The 16,366-nt window shown below is 37.7% G+C and overlaps 1 protein-coding gene across 1 annotated transcript; it reads left to right on the top strand.

The window, feature by feature from the left end:
- Window positions 1-14,538: 14,538 nt before the first annotated feature.
- LOC107826096 (RING-H2 finger protein ATL52-like) lies at window positions 14,539-16,026 on the top strand. Its single transcript, XM_016653047.2, has one exon. The coding sequence runs from the start codon at window positions 14,738-14,740 to the stop codon at window positions 15,818-15,820; it is 1,083 nt and encodes a 360-aa protein (XP_016508533.1). The 5' UTR covers window positions 14,539-14,737; the 3' UTR covers window positions 15,821-16,026.
- Window positions 16,027-16,366: the final 340 nt, after the last annotated feature.

Genomic DNA, 16,366 nt, shown 5'->3' with positions numbered 1-16,366 from the left:
CTGGATTATTCCACGATTGTAATTCAGATTCTATGTTCCGTCCGTTTGGATGTAAACATTGTTATCTTTTAATTTCAATGAAATGCAATTTCCCTTTTTCTTCATTCCTGATAGTTTTATTTCTGTTTTTCTTTTCTTCCTTGTACAGTTCTTTTTATGCTGGTTTCAATGACATGACATGCATGAGGAATCTTCGGCACAATCTTAAAAGACAATCTAATTTTGAAATAGTAATTCAAAAAATAGAGTGTGATGATGAATCGGAATATGATGAGGATGAGGCATTTGAAGAGATTAGTAAAGAATTAGGCCATTTTGAAGAAAAACCCAAGCCTAACCTGAATGATATAGAAGCAATCAATTTAGGGGAGCCAGATAATATCAGAGAAACTAAGATAAGTGTCCATCTTGAACCTCAACTTAGGGAGGAGATAATTAAAGCATTGTTTGGATACAAAGATATTTTGCATGGTCATATGACAATATGCGGGGTCTAAGCACTGACTTGGTTGTTCACAAATTGCCCACTGACCCAGCACTCCCTCTCGTCAAGCAGAAGTTGAGGAAGTTCAAAACAGACATGAGTGTAAAGATTAAAGAAGAGGTCACAAAGCAGTTTGAGGCAAAGGTCATCCGAGTCACGCGGTATCCCACTTGGTTAGCCAATGTCGTGCTTGTACCAAAGAAGGATGGTAAGACCAGGGTGTGTGTAGATTATCGAGATCTCAACAAAGCAAGCCCAAAGGATAACTTCCTATTGCCAAACATCCACCTTTTCATTGATAATTGCGCCAAATATGAGATTGGGTCTTTTGTGGATTCCTATGCGGGCTATCATCAGATCCTAATGCATGAGGAAGATGCAGAAAAGACGGCATTCATCACGTCATGGGGAACATATTGCTGCAGGGCCATGCCTTTCGGTTTGAAAAATGATGGGGCAACTTACATGAGAGCAATGACGACCATATTTCATGACATGATACACAAGGAGATCGAGGTTTATGTGGATGATGTAATCATAAAGTCTAGAAAGCAGTCGACCATTTCAGATATTTGAGAAAGTTCTTCCAAAGGCTTCGCAGGTACAATCTTAAGTTCAATCCTACAAAGTGTGCATTCGGGGTGCCGTCTGGAAAACTGTTGGGATTCATAGTCAGTCGTCGAGGTATTGAATTGGACCCGTCAAAGATCAAAGCTATACAAGAATTTCCACCCCCAAGGAACAACACTGAGATGATGAGTTTATTAGGGAGGTTGAACTACATCAGCAGGTTTATTGCTCAGCTTACGACAACTTGTGATCCTATCTTCAAACTGCTAAAGAAGGATATTATGGTCAAGTGGACAGATGAGTGTCAAGAAGCATTTGATAAGATAAAGGGGTACTTGTCAAACCCACCTGTGTTGGTGCCACCAGAATTAGGGAGACCTTTGATTCTGTATTTGACGGTCCTAGACAATTCATTTGGTTGTGTGTTGGGTCAGCATGACATCACCGGTAGAAAGGAGCAGGCCATCTATTATCTCAGCAAGAATTTCACATCTTATGAGGTTAAGTACACTCACCTGGAAAGGACATGTTGCGCCCTAACTTGGGTAGCACAGAAGTTGAAGCATTATTTGTCATCTTACATGACTTACCTCATCTCTCGTTTGGATCCGCTAAAGTATATCTTTCAGAAGCCTATGCCTACAGGGAGGCTCAAAAAGTGGAAGATCTTGCTAACAGAATTTGACATCGTCTGTGTGACTCGGACTGCGATGAAAGCCCAGGCATTGGCCGACCATTTGGCCGAGAATCCAGTGGATGAATAATATGAGCCTTTGAAGACTTACTTCCCTGATGAAGAGGTGATGCACATTGATGAGTTGGAACAGGTTGAAAAGCCAGGATGGAAACCTTTCTTTGATGGGGCTGCTAACATGAAAGGCATTGGGATAGGAGCGGCACTTATTTCTGAAATAGGGCATCACTACCCTGTTACAGCTCAGCTTCGTTTCTACTGTACTAACAACATGGCTAAGCACGAGGCATGTATTTTGGGTTTGAGGTTAGCTGTGGACATGGGTGTACAGGAAGTCTTGGTCTTGGGGGAATCAGACCTTCTGGTGCACCAAATTCAAGGAGAATGGATACACGGGATTTGAAACTCATACCGTATCGACAATGTTTTCATGATATTTGTCAGCGGTTTTGATCAGTAGAGTTCAGGCATATTCCAACGATCCATAATGAGGTTGCCAATGCTTTGGCTACTCTGGTGTCAATGTTAGATCACCCAGATAAGTCTTATGTTGACCCTTTGCATATCCAGGTCCATGATCAGCACGCTTACTGTAACATGGTGGAAGAAGAACTTGATGGTGAGTCGTGGTTCCACGACATCAGGGAGTACATCAGAATGGGGGTGTATTCAGTACAAGCCACAGGTGATCAAAAGAGAACAATTCGATGGTTAGCAAGTGGATTTTTCTTCAGTGGAGGTGTTTTGTACAAAAGAACTCCGGATCTTGGATTGTTAAGATGCATAGATGCTAGACAAGCCACAACTATCATGACGAAAGTACATTCTGGAGTCTGTGGACCGCATATGAGTGGATACGTTTTGGCAAAGAAGATTCTTCAAGCAGGTTATTATTGGCTCACCATGGAGCAAGATTGTATCAGTTTTGTGCGCAGATGTCATCAATGCCAAGTACACTGAGATTTGATTCATTCTCCGTCATCTGAGTTACATACAATGTCTGTACCATGGCCCTTTGTTGCTTGGGGTATGGATGTCATTGGACCAATTGAACCAGTAGCATCCAATGGCCACAGGTTCATTCTGGTGGCCATTGATTATTTCACCAAGTGGGTTGAAGCTAAAACATTCACGTCCGTGACCAAGAAAGAAGTAATCAATTTTGTGCACTCAAATATCATTTGTTGGTTCGGGATCCCAAAGGTGATTATCACAGATAATGGTGCTAATCTCAACAGTCATTTGATGAAATAGGTATGTCAACAGTTTAAGATTACGCATCGCAATTCTACCCCATACCGCCCTAGGCGAACGGAGCAGTTGAGGAGGCCAACAAGAACATAAAGAAGATACTTCGGAAAATGGTGGAGGTATCCAGGCAGTGGCATGAAAAGCTGTTATTTGCATTGCTGGGTTATCGTATTACTGTCCGTACTTCAGTATGGGCAACTCTTTATTTATTGGTATATGGCACTGAAGTAGTGATACCCGCGGAAGTTGAAATCCCATCCCTTTGAATTGTCGCGGAAGCCGAAATTGATGACGATAAATGGGTCAAAACTCGCCTGGAGCAACTAAGTTTGATCTATGAGAAACGATTGGCAGTAGTATGTAATGGTCAGTTGTATTAGAAGAAAATGGCAAGAGCATAAGTGGATCAGCAAGTATTGAAACGTATACTCCCACGTCAGGCTGAAGCAAAAGGCAAGTTCGCCCCAAATTGGTAGGGGCCATTCATCGTAACATGAGTATTGTCCAATGGTGCTTTGTATTTAACAGATGTAGAAGGCAGATGTGTAGAAATGGCTATCAATTATGATGCGGTCAAAAGATATTATATATGATTTCTTTGGTCAAATTGTGCTTGTTTGTACTTGGTATGTTTTAAATATTGGAATGACGAGGGAATTTTGTTCTGCTATCTAAACACTTTATCCTTTGTTACCCCTTTTTGAGCCTTATTTATTTCCTTTCATACCCCTCTTTTGGAATCAATGACAAAATTCAAAGACGCAAGCGCGAAAGATTAGTAAAGGAAAAGAAAAAAAATGATGAAAATGAAAAAAAAAAGAGTAAAAGTAAAGAAAAAAAGTGAAGAATAATAACAAAACAACAAAAAGAGAAAGAAAGAAGAAAGGAAGAGGGAAAAGAAAAGAGAGAGGAAGGAGAGAATCACAACAACAAAGCAATTTCTATGTCATGAACTACGTTCGACCTGATTCCTTTTAAGGATACATAGGTAGCTTCACGGTTCGATCCCATCAAAATAAAAATTCAAAAGTCCCCAAGCAAAGAAACTAGGGCAGAAGTTGTGGTTGTTGTAAGAAATCTGATTCTGAAAGTTGTAATCTTGAACCCATTTGAATTGTTTTGAGCCTTTTGATACCCTTCTTTCTAACCCCATCCAAACCCACATTACGGTCCAAAGAAAGACCTTCCGATCAGCCTTCGAGAGATGCCAAGTCGAGGAAGTGGAGGCGATTCATATCAAGGGCAACACTCCGGTCCAAACAAAGAAAATGAAAATGAGAGAGTCTTATTGGTGAAAACCCTCGAGGGCACCATAAGGTGACGAAAGCTGAGAGAAATTAAAATGAGAGAGTCTTATTGGTGAAAAACTTCACGGGCACCTTAAGGCGAAAGCGAGTTGAGAGATGAACAAATAAGAGAGGTTTGGTGGTAAAAATCCTTCGGGGCACTGCAGGACAAACAAGGACAAGGTTTTGGTGAAGAAATTGGGTTTTGAAGATCATGGGGAGTAAAGTACGACAACTGAAAATTGATTGGTTGGACAGACTGGGCCGATTAATCCAAAATGCATGTCATGATCATTGGTGTTGGTTGCTCCACTCAGATAAATTTCTTTTCTTTTTCCTTTTCAGACAGTCTTCCAGTTTTGGATTTTTCTTATCCCTAACTCTCAAAGTCATTGCATTTCATTTCTTCTGGGTTTATTTCTCTAAGATGTTTCCAATGTCAGTTATGTTTAAGTGAATAAGAAAGGATTTCAAAGCTCTCTACCAACTTCCAAAATTGCACAAAAGCACAGCGCGGCCAAAGCATTGTTAGAGATAGTATGATGTGAAATGGGATATAAAGGCTTAGCAAAAGTTCCATCGGTAAAATGGTTTAGTAATTTCGTGGGAAATGCAGAGGTGCAGATAGATAGGTCAGAGATGCAACACAACAGTTGGGTATAGAACACTCGGGTTATCCAAGGTCATGTGGGTGAAAGTCAGTCAGAAAGTCAAACGGTTTTTGGCTAGTCTAGGGAAGCCAGTCAAAACAAAGCACGGCAGAGGAAAGGTCACCTTCAGCAAGAATGCCACAAACTAACCACCACATTTTAAACTGACAAGATTTTTCTTTGATTGAAACAGGGGCAGGAAGTTTCGTTTGTTTGGGAAAAATCCTACGTAAGGGAAAACAAGCACCAGACAAGTTTGATCATAAATTTTTAGGACCCTCCTGGAAAATGGGACCTAGTTTAAAATTCAAAACAATCATGAGTAGCAAAATCTAGCATAAATGTACCCCAAAGGAATATAAATTGGCTTCAAAGTTTTCATGCTTGAGATAGGATTCAAAAGAGCTTTCAGGACCCTCCTGAATAATGGGACTTAGCTTTAAGATTTCCATTAGATAATAAGATTTAGCGTAAGTTTTGCTGTAGGGTAGTATAATTCAGCCGTAAAAGTTATCACTCTTAAGATAAGACTTGATTTTCGATTTTCAGGACCCTCCTTGATAATGGGATGTAGTTTTAAGACCCTCTTAGATAACAAGGTTTAGTGGGGGTCATACCTTTAGAAGATATAATTTAGATGTAAAACTATCATTTAACTAGGAGTTTTCAGAACCCTCATGGATAATGGGATCTAGCTTTCAAATTCTTAGGAATATTTGGTAATATGATTCAGTTTAACACTCACAGATGTGCCCAGCTACCAAACTAGGGCAGAAAATTTCTTTGTTATGTCTATTTTGTTGAAATTAGGCGCCCACCTGGAGAGAAGGGGAATATAGTTCAATGTTTTGGCAATCAGGTGCCACCTAGAGAGCAAGGGAATATAGTTCAAGTTTTGGCAATCAGGCGTCTACCTGGAGAGCACAGGAATATAGTTCAAGTTTTGGCAATCAGGCGCCCACCTGGAGAGCACAGGAATACAGTTCAAGTTTTGGCAATCAGGCGCCCACCTGGAGAGCAATGGAATATAGTTCAAGTTTTGGCAATCAGGCGCCCACCTAGAGAGCACGAGAATACAGTTCATGTTTTGGCAATCAGGCGCCCACCTGGAGAGCAAGGGAATACAATTCAAGTTTCGGTAATCAGGAGCCCACCTGGAGAGCAAGGGAATACAGTTAAAGTTTTGGCAATCAGGCGCCCACCAGGAGAGCAAGGGAATACAGTTCAAGTTTTGGCAATCAGGCACCCACCTGGAGAGCAAGGGAATACAGTTCAAGTTTTGGCAATCAAGCGCGAACCGGAGAGCAAAGTAATACGGTTCAAGTTCAGCAATCAGGTGCCCGCCTAGAGAAAGGGGAAAGCATCTCATATTACAATTTAAGTCGGCAACAAAGGAACTTCACCGGGAAAATACAAGTCAACAAGGCAATAAGCATCGCAAGATCAAGTTTGAAGATATAGATATAATTTTTGTAATGCATAGATCCTAGTTTAGTCTAACTTTTTTTTTTCACGGTGTAATAAGGAGTTCAGTAAGCAGTAGCAGCGGCAACAGTGAAATCACAACTTCATGGAAGTCCTAGCTACAAAAATTTCCCGAACTATACTGACCTGATTCTTTTATAGCCAAGGATATGTAGGCAACCTCGGAAGCAAGGTGCGGTCAAATCTTTCAAAAATGCTTCCCACGGAGTATTCAAACGGGCAAAAATCGCTCGTATCCGCTCACTTTATCTTTGCACGAAAACTTTTCGTGTTTCCGAGCAAAGAGGGGCAGTTGTGAGCACGTGATTTTCGCTCTATATGAATTACTCCCATAGATCCAAGAAAATAATTTCCTCCCTTTATTTGCAATTTCGTAGATTTTTGTAGCATTTTTTTTCTTAATTGTTTGCATTTATCTGCGTGGGTTAATTTTATTTAATTAATGTAAAATACAAAAAAAAAAAATTGTATTTGCATTTAGGATTTAAATTTATATTTTGTTAGACTAATTAGCAAATTAGTTGTCCTATAGAAATGGAAAAATCACAAAAATTAGTTTGTTTATTGCACTTTCAACTTTAGTTTTGAATTTTAGTTTTCCTTTAATTTGGTTTTTAATTAATTGTGGTAATTATTAGTTAAAGTTAATTAAATCAATTTGATAGGATATTATGATTAGGAATTAATTTAGGTTTATTTATAATTTTAATATAAAAGAAATGAAAAGAAAAGGAGGAATTAAAGGAAAAGGAAGAGATTGAAAAGAAGGCTGATTTTTGGGTTTTAGCAATTGAATTGCCCAGGCCCAGTCCGTTTTCCCCAAAACCCGCCCCACCCAAACCCGACCCGTTCCAAATAGCTGATAAGCACAAAATAAACGGACAGCCCTAATCTCCCAAGATATAGAGACGCGTTACCGTTCTTCTTCTCCAAAACACCCGAATCCACTCCTAAAAAATTGCCAAAATTCAGGCGAGTGAGCCCCAATCTCACCTCATGCGTTCTCCCTCTCTCCCCGTCACCATATTTCTAACCATTTCTAACAAATTCCATTTCCCCTCATATGCTTCTTTGATTTATCTCAGATTTTTCATCCTCCAGATGAAAATAAAGAAAAATAGGGAGCGTTACATTGGATTTGAACTAATCTATTCCCTCCATTTGTCCCTCTTTCATCAAAAATGGGGAGAAAATCTGTTTTGGGAGGAGGATTTTCTTTTTGGGGATTTCTTGTATATAAAGGGAGAAGGTTCGAGAAGCCTGGAGGTATATATAAGGTGAGGTCATTTCTTGTGTAAGGGGAATTTTTTTGGAGAGGATTTTCGGAGAGAGTTTTCGGAGAATTTTTCAGAAAAAATTGCTCGAGACTTAGGAAGTTTCAAGAGGGTCTTCTTTTGAACCTCTATTTCTCATTTTTTTTTTTTGGATTTTCCTCTTTGTTTAATTTCGTTTGTTTAAATTTCAGAATCAGAAAAAGAAATAAAAATATATAGGTAGTTCAGTCATCTTCAGTTTGATTTTTGAATTTTGGTTTCAACATGGAAATCGATTAAGCCGAAAATCAAGTTCGACATTTGAAGTTGGGTCACTGATTTGATTCTTGTTTGTCCTCTATTGTTGCTTCGAATATCCATTGCTGGATTTAGCTGGGTTTAAGCGAAGAGTTTCACAACTTCAGGTTCATTTCTTGGCTCTTTCTTAGTTGTTTTGATGATTGGTTGAACACGCAATGAGCCGTGGTTTTTGTGGCTTTGATTGTATTCATGTGTCGTTATACTGAAGGATTGAATGTAACTTTAAACGCTGAATCGTCCGTTTTATTAATCCGTTCGGAATATGGTGTTCATGCAATTGTGTTGAAAACTTGAAATGTGAATCCTCCAATTCATGGTTGTATGTCCGTCATTTGGCTGCAGTATTTGTTTTGCTTCTTACTGGTGTTAGTTCTTAATGGTTTAAGTAAAGTGATAAGTGTTTTGAACCATCCACTCGGTTAATCAGATTCTTTCATAAAGTTCTTTGGTTTTTGACATGGATTTCCAGTAAATCGAGGGCTCGTTTGGTCTTTGTTCAAATTGCATATGTTTGGTGGAAATTTGGACTCTTTTAAAGTCATTTACTCTCAGTTTTAGCCTAGATCCTTTTGAATTCTGCTATCAAGGTTTTAATGTTTGCGAGCCGAGTTTGGAATAGAATAGCTGAATCCAATTGGAGTTGTCTTTACTGATTCCCCTTGTTTCTCAAACGAGAAATCTGCTTGAAGTGTTAGGATCATCTTGACCATATACGCGCCAAATCAGATTTTGTGTGTGCATAGTTTGAAATTCGTGAATCAGGCTTCAAATTGACCTTACGTGTTGTGATTATCAAATTCCTGCTAGGCATATCTATCTGTGCAGCGTTTCATATGCTTGATTGATAAAAGAAGTAAGCTAATATGTGTGACTGTTTAGTACCATGCTTTCTTGTTAAGTTTTGATGTCCCTCTTTTAATTCATCTCTTGATTGAGTGTTATACAAATATCGCAGACAATATGTTCAAATTTCTGTCTCAAATAATTGGTAACCTCGAGTCTTATGAGCGAACTCATTTGCTTCTCGATCTTTCCATTTGCTTAAGAAGCACAGGATGATAATCTCCAACAAGGAAATTGGAGTTTTGGGCACTGCCCTGTATAGTACTGACTAGTCTAAAGTTGATGCACATAATTTACTTCCTAATTTGACATTATTTGAGTTCTTTGATGTGCTTATTTATGCCTAGTCTATTTGTTAGTCTAATTCGTTTGATAAACACTCAGATATAAGTTTGTCTATTTGTTTTGTTCCATAAGTATATTTGTTGGTTGAGAGTATTTGTATAGAACCAAAATGAAGAATTGAAGTAGGAAGATTTTTATATAGAAAGTAATTTTATTTTCTCATATGTATAGCATAATCTGTCAGTAGCAGGCAGGTCCTTTCTTTGGTATTGATATACGGAAGAGAAGTGCCAAGCTACTATCTGCTCTTCATTTGCTTTTGCAATGAAGTTTTGATTTTTCTGTTGAAGATGCGGACTTTATAGTTTTCATTGTCTATGAAGTTTCAAAATAAACTAAGGCGTGACTTTGGCTAGTTATGATCAGTTGAATTTCATGGACCTTTGGACCTTATAGATCATTCCAGTTGATACGAAATAAACAATTCATAAACTTCGTAGAAATGCTTTTAGGCATGCTCTTAATATACTTATCGTGATTGTGTATACGTTCGCGTAACATAATTACGATTCTAAAAAACCAATTCGGAGTATGTGTTCGCGCAATTTCGATTAAACTCTCTTAATATTGAAATTGTTTTAATAGGCCACTAATTAATTTTAGTTTATATAGTTTTAAGATGTGCCATCTACAATTTAATTATTCATGGCCCTCATATTAATAACCTAGATATAAAAATAACAAATGATCGTAGTTTGCTTTAGGCATGTTTAATATATTATCGTGGTCGTGGACACGTTTGCGTGACATGATTACGATTTTAAAAACAAAATCGGAGTATGCGCTCTCGCAACTTTGGACAAACTTTTCTTAATAATAATAAAGCGTTATTAATTGTGGACATGTTCGTGTGACATGATTTTTGACGCGCCAAACAAATGGGTACACGCGCGCGTGACCCGTTTCAAGATAATTTCTTAATTAAAAGGCGGTAAAATGTAAAAGCACATAGGTCCTTAAATAAATAATTAGACAATTTAATAAGCCAAGTATGATCAAAGTGACCGTGCTAGAACCACGGAACTCTGAAATGCCTAACACCTTCTCCCGGGTTAACAGAATTCCTTATCCAGATTTCTGTGCTCGCAGACCATAAATAAGAGTCAACTTCCTCGATTCGGAATTTTAAACTGGTGACTTGGGACACCATAATTATCTCAAGTGGAGACTCTGATGTTTAAAGAAATAATCTCGTTTCGATTGTCACTTAAATTGGAAAAAACTCCCTTACTCCCTTCCGTGGACGGTAAAAAGGAGGTGTGACATAGGATGCAATCCTTTCTTACTTTGGCTAATATGCATTAGGATTGGAGAGTGATCAGACACTTCAGGATTCATGAATTTAGCTTCTATGTGGCTATATTGCTACATCCACACATAATTGCCCATTTCCCAATCAATCTCGTTGTACACCCTTTTATCCTCATATTTCTTGTTACACCGTGTAAAGAACCAGTCAATACTTTTTAAGGGGGTCAATTGCAGCACACCAACTAGATTTTGAAAGCCTTGTGTCTTTGATTGAGTGACTGGTGCTCCTATTATGTCTTCAGTAGTTAGCACATTGTCGAAGTCCCCACTTAGCAGCCAAGCACTTTGGTGTTTGTATTTCAAAACTCTCAGGGAGTGGGTCTGATACATCAGTTTCCACTAGCACTCTGGCATAAGAAGCCTTCTCCATTTATGCCGTTACCCTGTCTGTGTATAGAGGTTTCTCTACTACACTGGCAAGTTTGATCAATGCTTCAGTGGACCACTATCCTAACGGAAGTCTAGGGAACTTAACTCACAATGGAATAACGCTCAACCATTCTGGATTCAAATAGAAATCAATTTTCCAATGGTTTGTTGTGGTAGGTGTAAGACCCTGCATGGAGTACCAGATCTCTATCTTCTATGCTCTGAAATTGGAAAATGTAGTAGCCCTCATCGTGGTACAGAATTTTAGGTTTCGCTACAAAATTTCATACATTGGTCACATAGTTATCCATACATTTCTCATATGGATTATCGCCAAGGACATACCCAATTAGGGCATTTTTTAGAGATTCTTCCTGAGCTCTAGTGTCCTCCTCCTCTATTTGTACCATAAATGTGCCATCTCGCATAGCAGGGGGAATATAGGTTAAGGGCTTACCCATTTGTGAACTTCTATTTTCCTACACAGTCTTTGCCTTTGCTTTATCATCCTGTGCCCTATCCTTTGCAATTGGTACTATCTGAGTCGAGGTACCTGTTGGCGAGAATTGCAGCCTTCGATGTACCAGGGAATCCTCCAATCTCAGAGTTGCTTGTTGTGTATGTGTTTCAATTCCTTTGTTTGATGCCTCTTCATTGTCCATTTCCTCTAGAATAGGTTGAAATTTCTGTGGTAGAAAGCTATCAAAAGTCAGTGGTTGCAGCTTTTGCAGAATTCCAGTGGTCGGAGTGACCTTCAATTCCTCTATCTCCACCGGTGGGTGGTGCTGGAAGATCATTGGTACACTACCCATGCCCGTTAACCAACGCCCCACTTGAGAAGGGGCAGGTGTTTCCATGGTTTCTTCGTTCCCATGAGAATTAGGGTTAGAAAGCTTCTTCCATTGCCTTGTCATGGCGGTTGGCGTACGTTAGCTACCCTCGCTAAAGAGAAGACTTTCGAACTTGTGGTGTAAAATGAGGCACATATATTTTGTGTTGCTATAAATCATTGCATAAAGATAAATTATTTCCAAATAGGGAAAGATGTCATTCTTTTTGGAATAGACTAACTAGAAAATAGGTTCACATAAATTGAAATGGAGGGTGTAGCTTTTAAGCTAAAAAGTAATTAATTGAGGTTATCCAAGTTGTGAGTTTTGGCTTATTTTAAGCACTTTTCAACTTATTTTAAGCATCTTTTGATTTTGTCAAATAAGCTGAAAGCGACTTAAAATCTGGTTTGGCAAGCTTAAAAGCCCATCCAAACGGGCTCTTAATGGTGTAAGTTCTTTTGAAGAAGATCATGTGCTCTTTACTTAAAGCGGGCAATATCACACTATGTTAAGAGTATTTTAGCACCATTTTAACCTAACAAAGGCGGGGTACTAAATTTTTATCTCAAAATTATTCTTTCTTATTTATCGTACGAAACAAGCCCTTAAAGAATAAGCTTGGATTGGAATTGCGCTTTTACGAAGATGCACCAATTTTAACTTGCATCTTTCATGGAATCAAAAGATTTCCAAACCGAGTCGAGGTAAATCGTTCTAGCTCTGCCAAATTGAATCTAAGTTTATAAAAAAGGGTTAAATTAGGATTGGCAAACGGGCGGATCGGACCGGATATGATTCCGGTTCAACTTCTTACATATGATCACTTTTGGGAGAATTTTTAGTATTCTTAACTTGAGGAACCCCCAATTTTAAGAATTTATAAATGTAAAAATTAGACGCATTGATTATCAATTTTCTAAATGGATAATATGGTTCTTATCCATGTTTGACCCGTTTTTAAAAAATTTATTATCCAACCCACTTTTAGTGGATAGTATGAGTGGTTAATTGTTTTTTTTTAACCATATTACCACTAAATTATCAAAATTTGTAATTCAGATATGAGATATAGCCTATAGGCTACTCTGAATATGACCACATGGTCCGTAGCTTAGATGTGAGAAGTAATTATCGTTAGGCAAGTTGGCTGTTTTTATTATTGTTAGTACCACTCACCAGAATCAGTTTTAATGACCAAACCTACCAAATTTTGCTTTTATTACGCATTTTGATGTTGACTTGTTACCTAGACGGCGAATTTTCTGCTTCATATGTAACCCTCATTATTACGGCGACTATTACAGTAAAGTTTCCTATTTCATCAAAGCCAGACCATTAGGGAAAAAAATTAGTAAGGTGAAAGAGTTGTTTAAGGGTTTAGAGAAACAACTAATTAGCAATCATTATACTACAGCTTCACTTTTAAGCGAAGAATTAACTCTTTATCCTTACTTTCGCTATTGCCAAACAATTGTTATGGTCATGTTCTATTCTTTTTTTAAAAACAAAAATAGATCTTTCCAATCCAACACCTCAACACGCCGTTGCCACAATGTTTATTTCAGCTAGCTTGACTATCTGACACAATATTTATTTTAGCTTGACATTCAAATATTTGACTTATGAGTTATGACTCATTTCTAAATAAACCTTCAGGCTACATTGATGTACCACAAAAAGACAAGACTTACCAATAATTAGCCATTTTAATCATGCTATCAAGAATTGCTAAAAAAAATTACTAATGATTTACAACATTCAAAAAAATCTAGGCAAATTTTTTTTTAATTAAATGGGTACTGTTAGAATTCGTTGAAAACACATAAATGAGGCAATAAAACTTTTGAGGAAGACTAAAAGTGAATTGAACTAGTTTGGAGACAAAATTCGTTTACCAATGATATACAACATTATAAAAAAAAATACTAGACACAAAAGGATTTTTTTTTTCAATGGGTATGGTTGGAAAACATTGAGAACAAGTAGATTAGGCAATATATAAATTTTGAGTAAGATTGAAGGTGATTTGGACTGATTTGGTATCAATTCATAGTTAGGTTCGAGTTTAAAAAGGTCATATACTACACATGTAATAAACATGGCATCACGCATGTATCTCAGATACAAGTATACTTGGATAAACAAGAGATATATAGGGAATACACATATGATACATACATGATACATAAATGATACACGAAAGATACACAGTGTGATACACATCTCATCTTCTTCTATGTTTGTGTTTTACCTTAAATTTGGCTCAAATGAATTCAAACCACCTCAAATCTCTACCAATTCATCCCAAAATTGAGTTTCAAACTCATTAAGATGCACCCAATTTATTCCAACACCACTCACTCGTAGTAAAAGAATTTTCAAACTCAAGCTTAAGTGAGCTTCAATGGTTTTCAATAGAGTTTTAGCTCATCTTCTTCACTTTTCAAATTATTTTACTAAGTTACTATATCAAAATACTTGCATTTATGACTTTAATCTATCTCTTCTCTAATTTTTTTTGTATTTGAATTTTTGTCATTAGCTTTTAGATTAAAATGTTATTAGCCATATTCGAATTAAGGCTCTTTTCATGCACGAGCAGATTGAAATAACCTACAAATTGTAATCTACCTGTAAATAGTAAAAAAGGGAGAACGAAGAGAAACTGACATTAATTGAAAACGTTTTGGATTAAATGATATTTGGGCCATTTTGGATAGATATTTTGTATTGGGCTAGTTGTGGTTGAAATTGTTCATAGCGTGACAATTTGGGTAGTTTTTCCTTTTCTTTATTCAATTAACCAATATATTAGTAGGAATTCTCTTTCAAATTAACTAAAGCAGAGCTAAGGAATCTTGCCACGCTTCCTTATTGACAACTACACATTTCAGAGAAAGATTAGATACATGGATCACAATGACTCCTCAACTAAATCATCATTTTCTTCTACCCACAACCTAACCTAACTCCATTATTGTTTATTCAAGATCAAACTCCTAGCAACTCTCAAAAATTCTCACCATTCTCTTTGATAATTCAATGGCCATAAAACCAAGAAAGCTATTTCCAACTTCAAACCAAACAGCAGATTGTCATGACGTTTGTGACTCAACATGCCCTTATGGCTGTTATCCGTACCCTGATATGGACTATTACATGCCACCACCAGCACTACTACAGCCACAATCGAGTAACAAAAATGTTCGAAACATTTCACCTTATGTAATCATCTCTGTCGCCTTGCTTGCTAGCTTGTTCCTACTTCTCAGCTACTACATAATCGTCGTGAGGAACTGCACGAATTGGAGACGTAGGAGACACTCACGAACACAATCAGAAGGCGTTAGCGAAGAGTTCTTGGATGAAAACCGAGGTCCGGTTATTGATCATCCCATTTGGTACATCAATACTGTAGGTCTTCAGCCTGCAGTTATTAATTTGATCACAATTTTCAAGTACAAAAGGGGGGATGGTTTGATTGATGGAACAGAGTGCTCTGTTTGCTTAAATGAATTCCAAGATGATGATTCTCTTAGGTTGTTACCAAAATGTAACCATGGCTTTCACATCCATTGTATTGACACATGGCTTAGATCACACACAAATTGCCCCTTGTGTCGTGCTGCCATCGTCTCTAACACTGCAACGTCTGCTCCAGTGGGTACAATCGGCCCCATCTCTAGTACTAATATGAGCTCCAATGAAGATAATGGCTCACAAAGAGAGATAATTGTAGAAGTGAATAGCAACAATGAAGCCAGAGATGAGGAATTTCAAGAAAATGTGAGGAGAGTGACGGGTGTGATTGAACGTCCTGAAACATCGAAAAAAGAAATGACCATTAAAAGGGGTGATAAAGATATGGAAGTACAACCAATGAGGAGGTCTGTTTCTATGAATTCTTCAATTTCTACAACCATAGGACTACAAATTGTTGTGTTACCAAAGGGTGGAGGTGAAAAAAGCTGCGTTGAGACAACAAGAAATGAGGAAATAGGTTCAAATTCAAGAATGAAAAGGGTGATGGAGAGTGCTTCTTCAATGAAGAGGTCATTGTCTTATGGTGGGAGGTCATTTTTCTCGAAACAACATCGAAATCCAAGTTTAGTACTTCCATTGTGAACAAATTTTAGTTGATCAAAAACATAGTTGTTCTCTAAATTGTGTCCAAAAGAAAGGTTCAAGATCCTGAACTGTGATATAACAGTAAGAGAAATGGGGATTTATGGTAGTTTTAAGTCTGAAATCTAACTGACTTACACTCGTTGTACAGGTATGTTAAAAAGCTTGAGTTCATAAACTAATTACAGTCTTCTACCACCTCAACATCATCTGTAACGTGTTGTGCACCAAATTATAAGTATAATTCCTTATAGCATGAAGGATGATGACTGAAAATCATACTTTTGCTTGGCATGATCAGTTACTTCGAATAAATATTAAAGGTGTGCCAGGTGATCAAATTTTGATAACTTTTCTGCAGTGATTCATGGCGCTAGCAACTGAAATATACCAAGTAAAATGTAGTCGTGGAAACGCGCTTTGATAAGTGCGAGGTAAAACTCCGTGTAATATACATAATGTATTCCCAACGTACACTTTCCCAAAACCCACACAAAGCTTAGTGCACCAAGCAGTGACGGAGACAGGATTTTAACTAAAGGAGTT

The sequence above is a fragment of the Nicotiana tabacum genome, chromosome 20 (genome assembly GCF_000715075.1).
Source record: "Nicotiana tabacum cultivar K326 chromosome 20, ASM71507v2, whole genome shotgun sequence".
Taxonomy (NCBI): Eukaryota; Viridiplantae; Streptophyta; class Magnoliopsida; order Solanales; family Solanaceae; genus Nicotiana; species Nicotiana tabacum.
The sequence above is the reverse complement of the archived record's forward strand: the minus strand, read 5'-3'. Positions and strand labels throughout refer to the sequence as shown.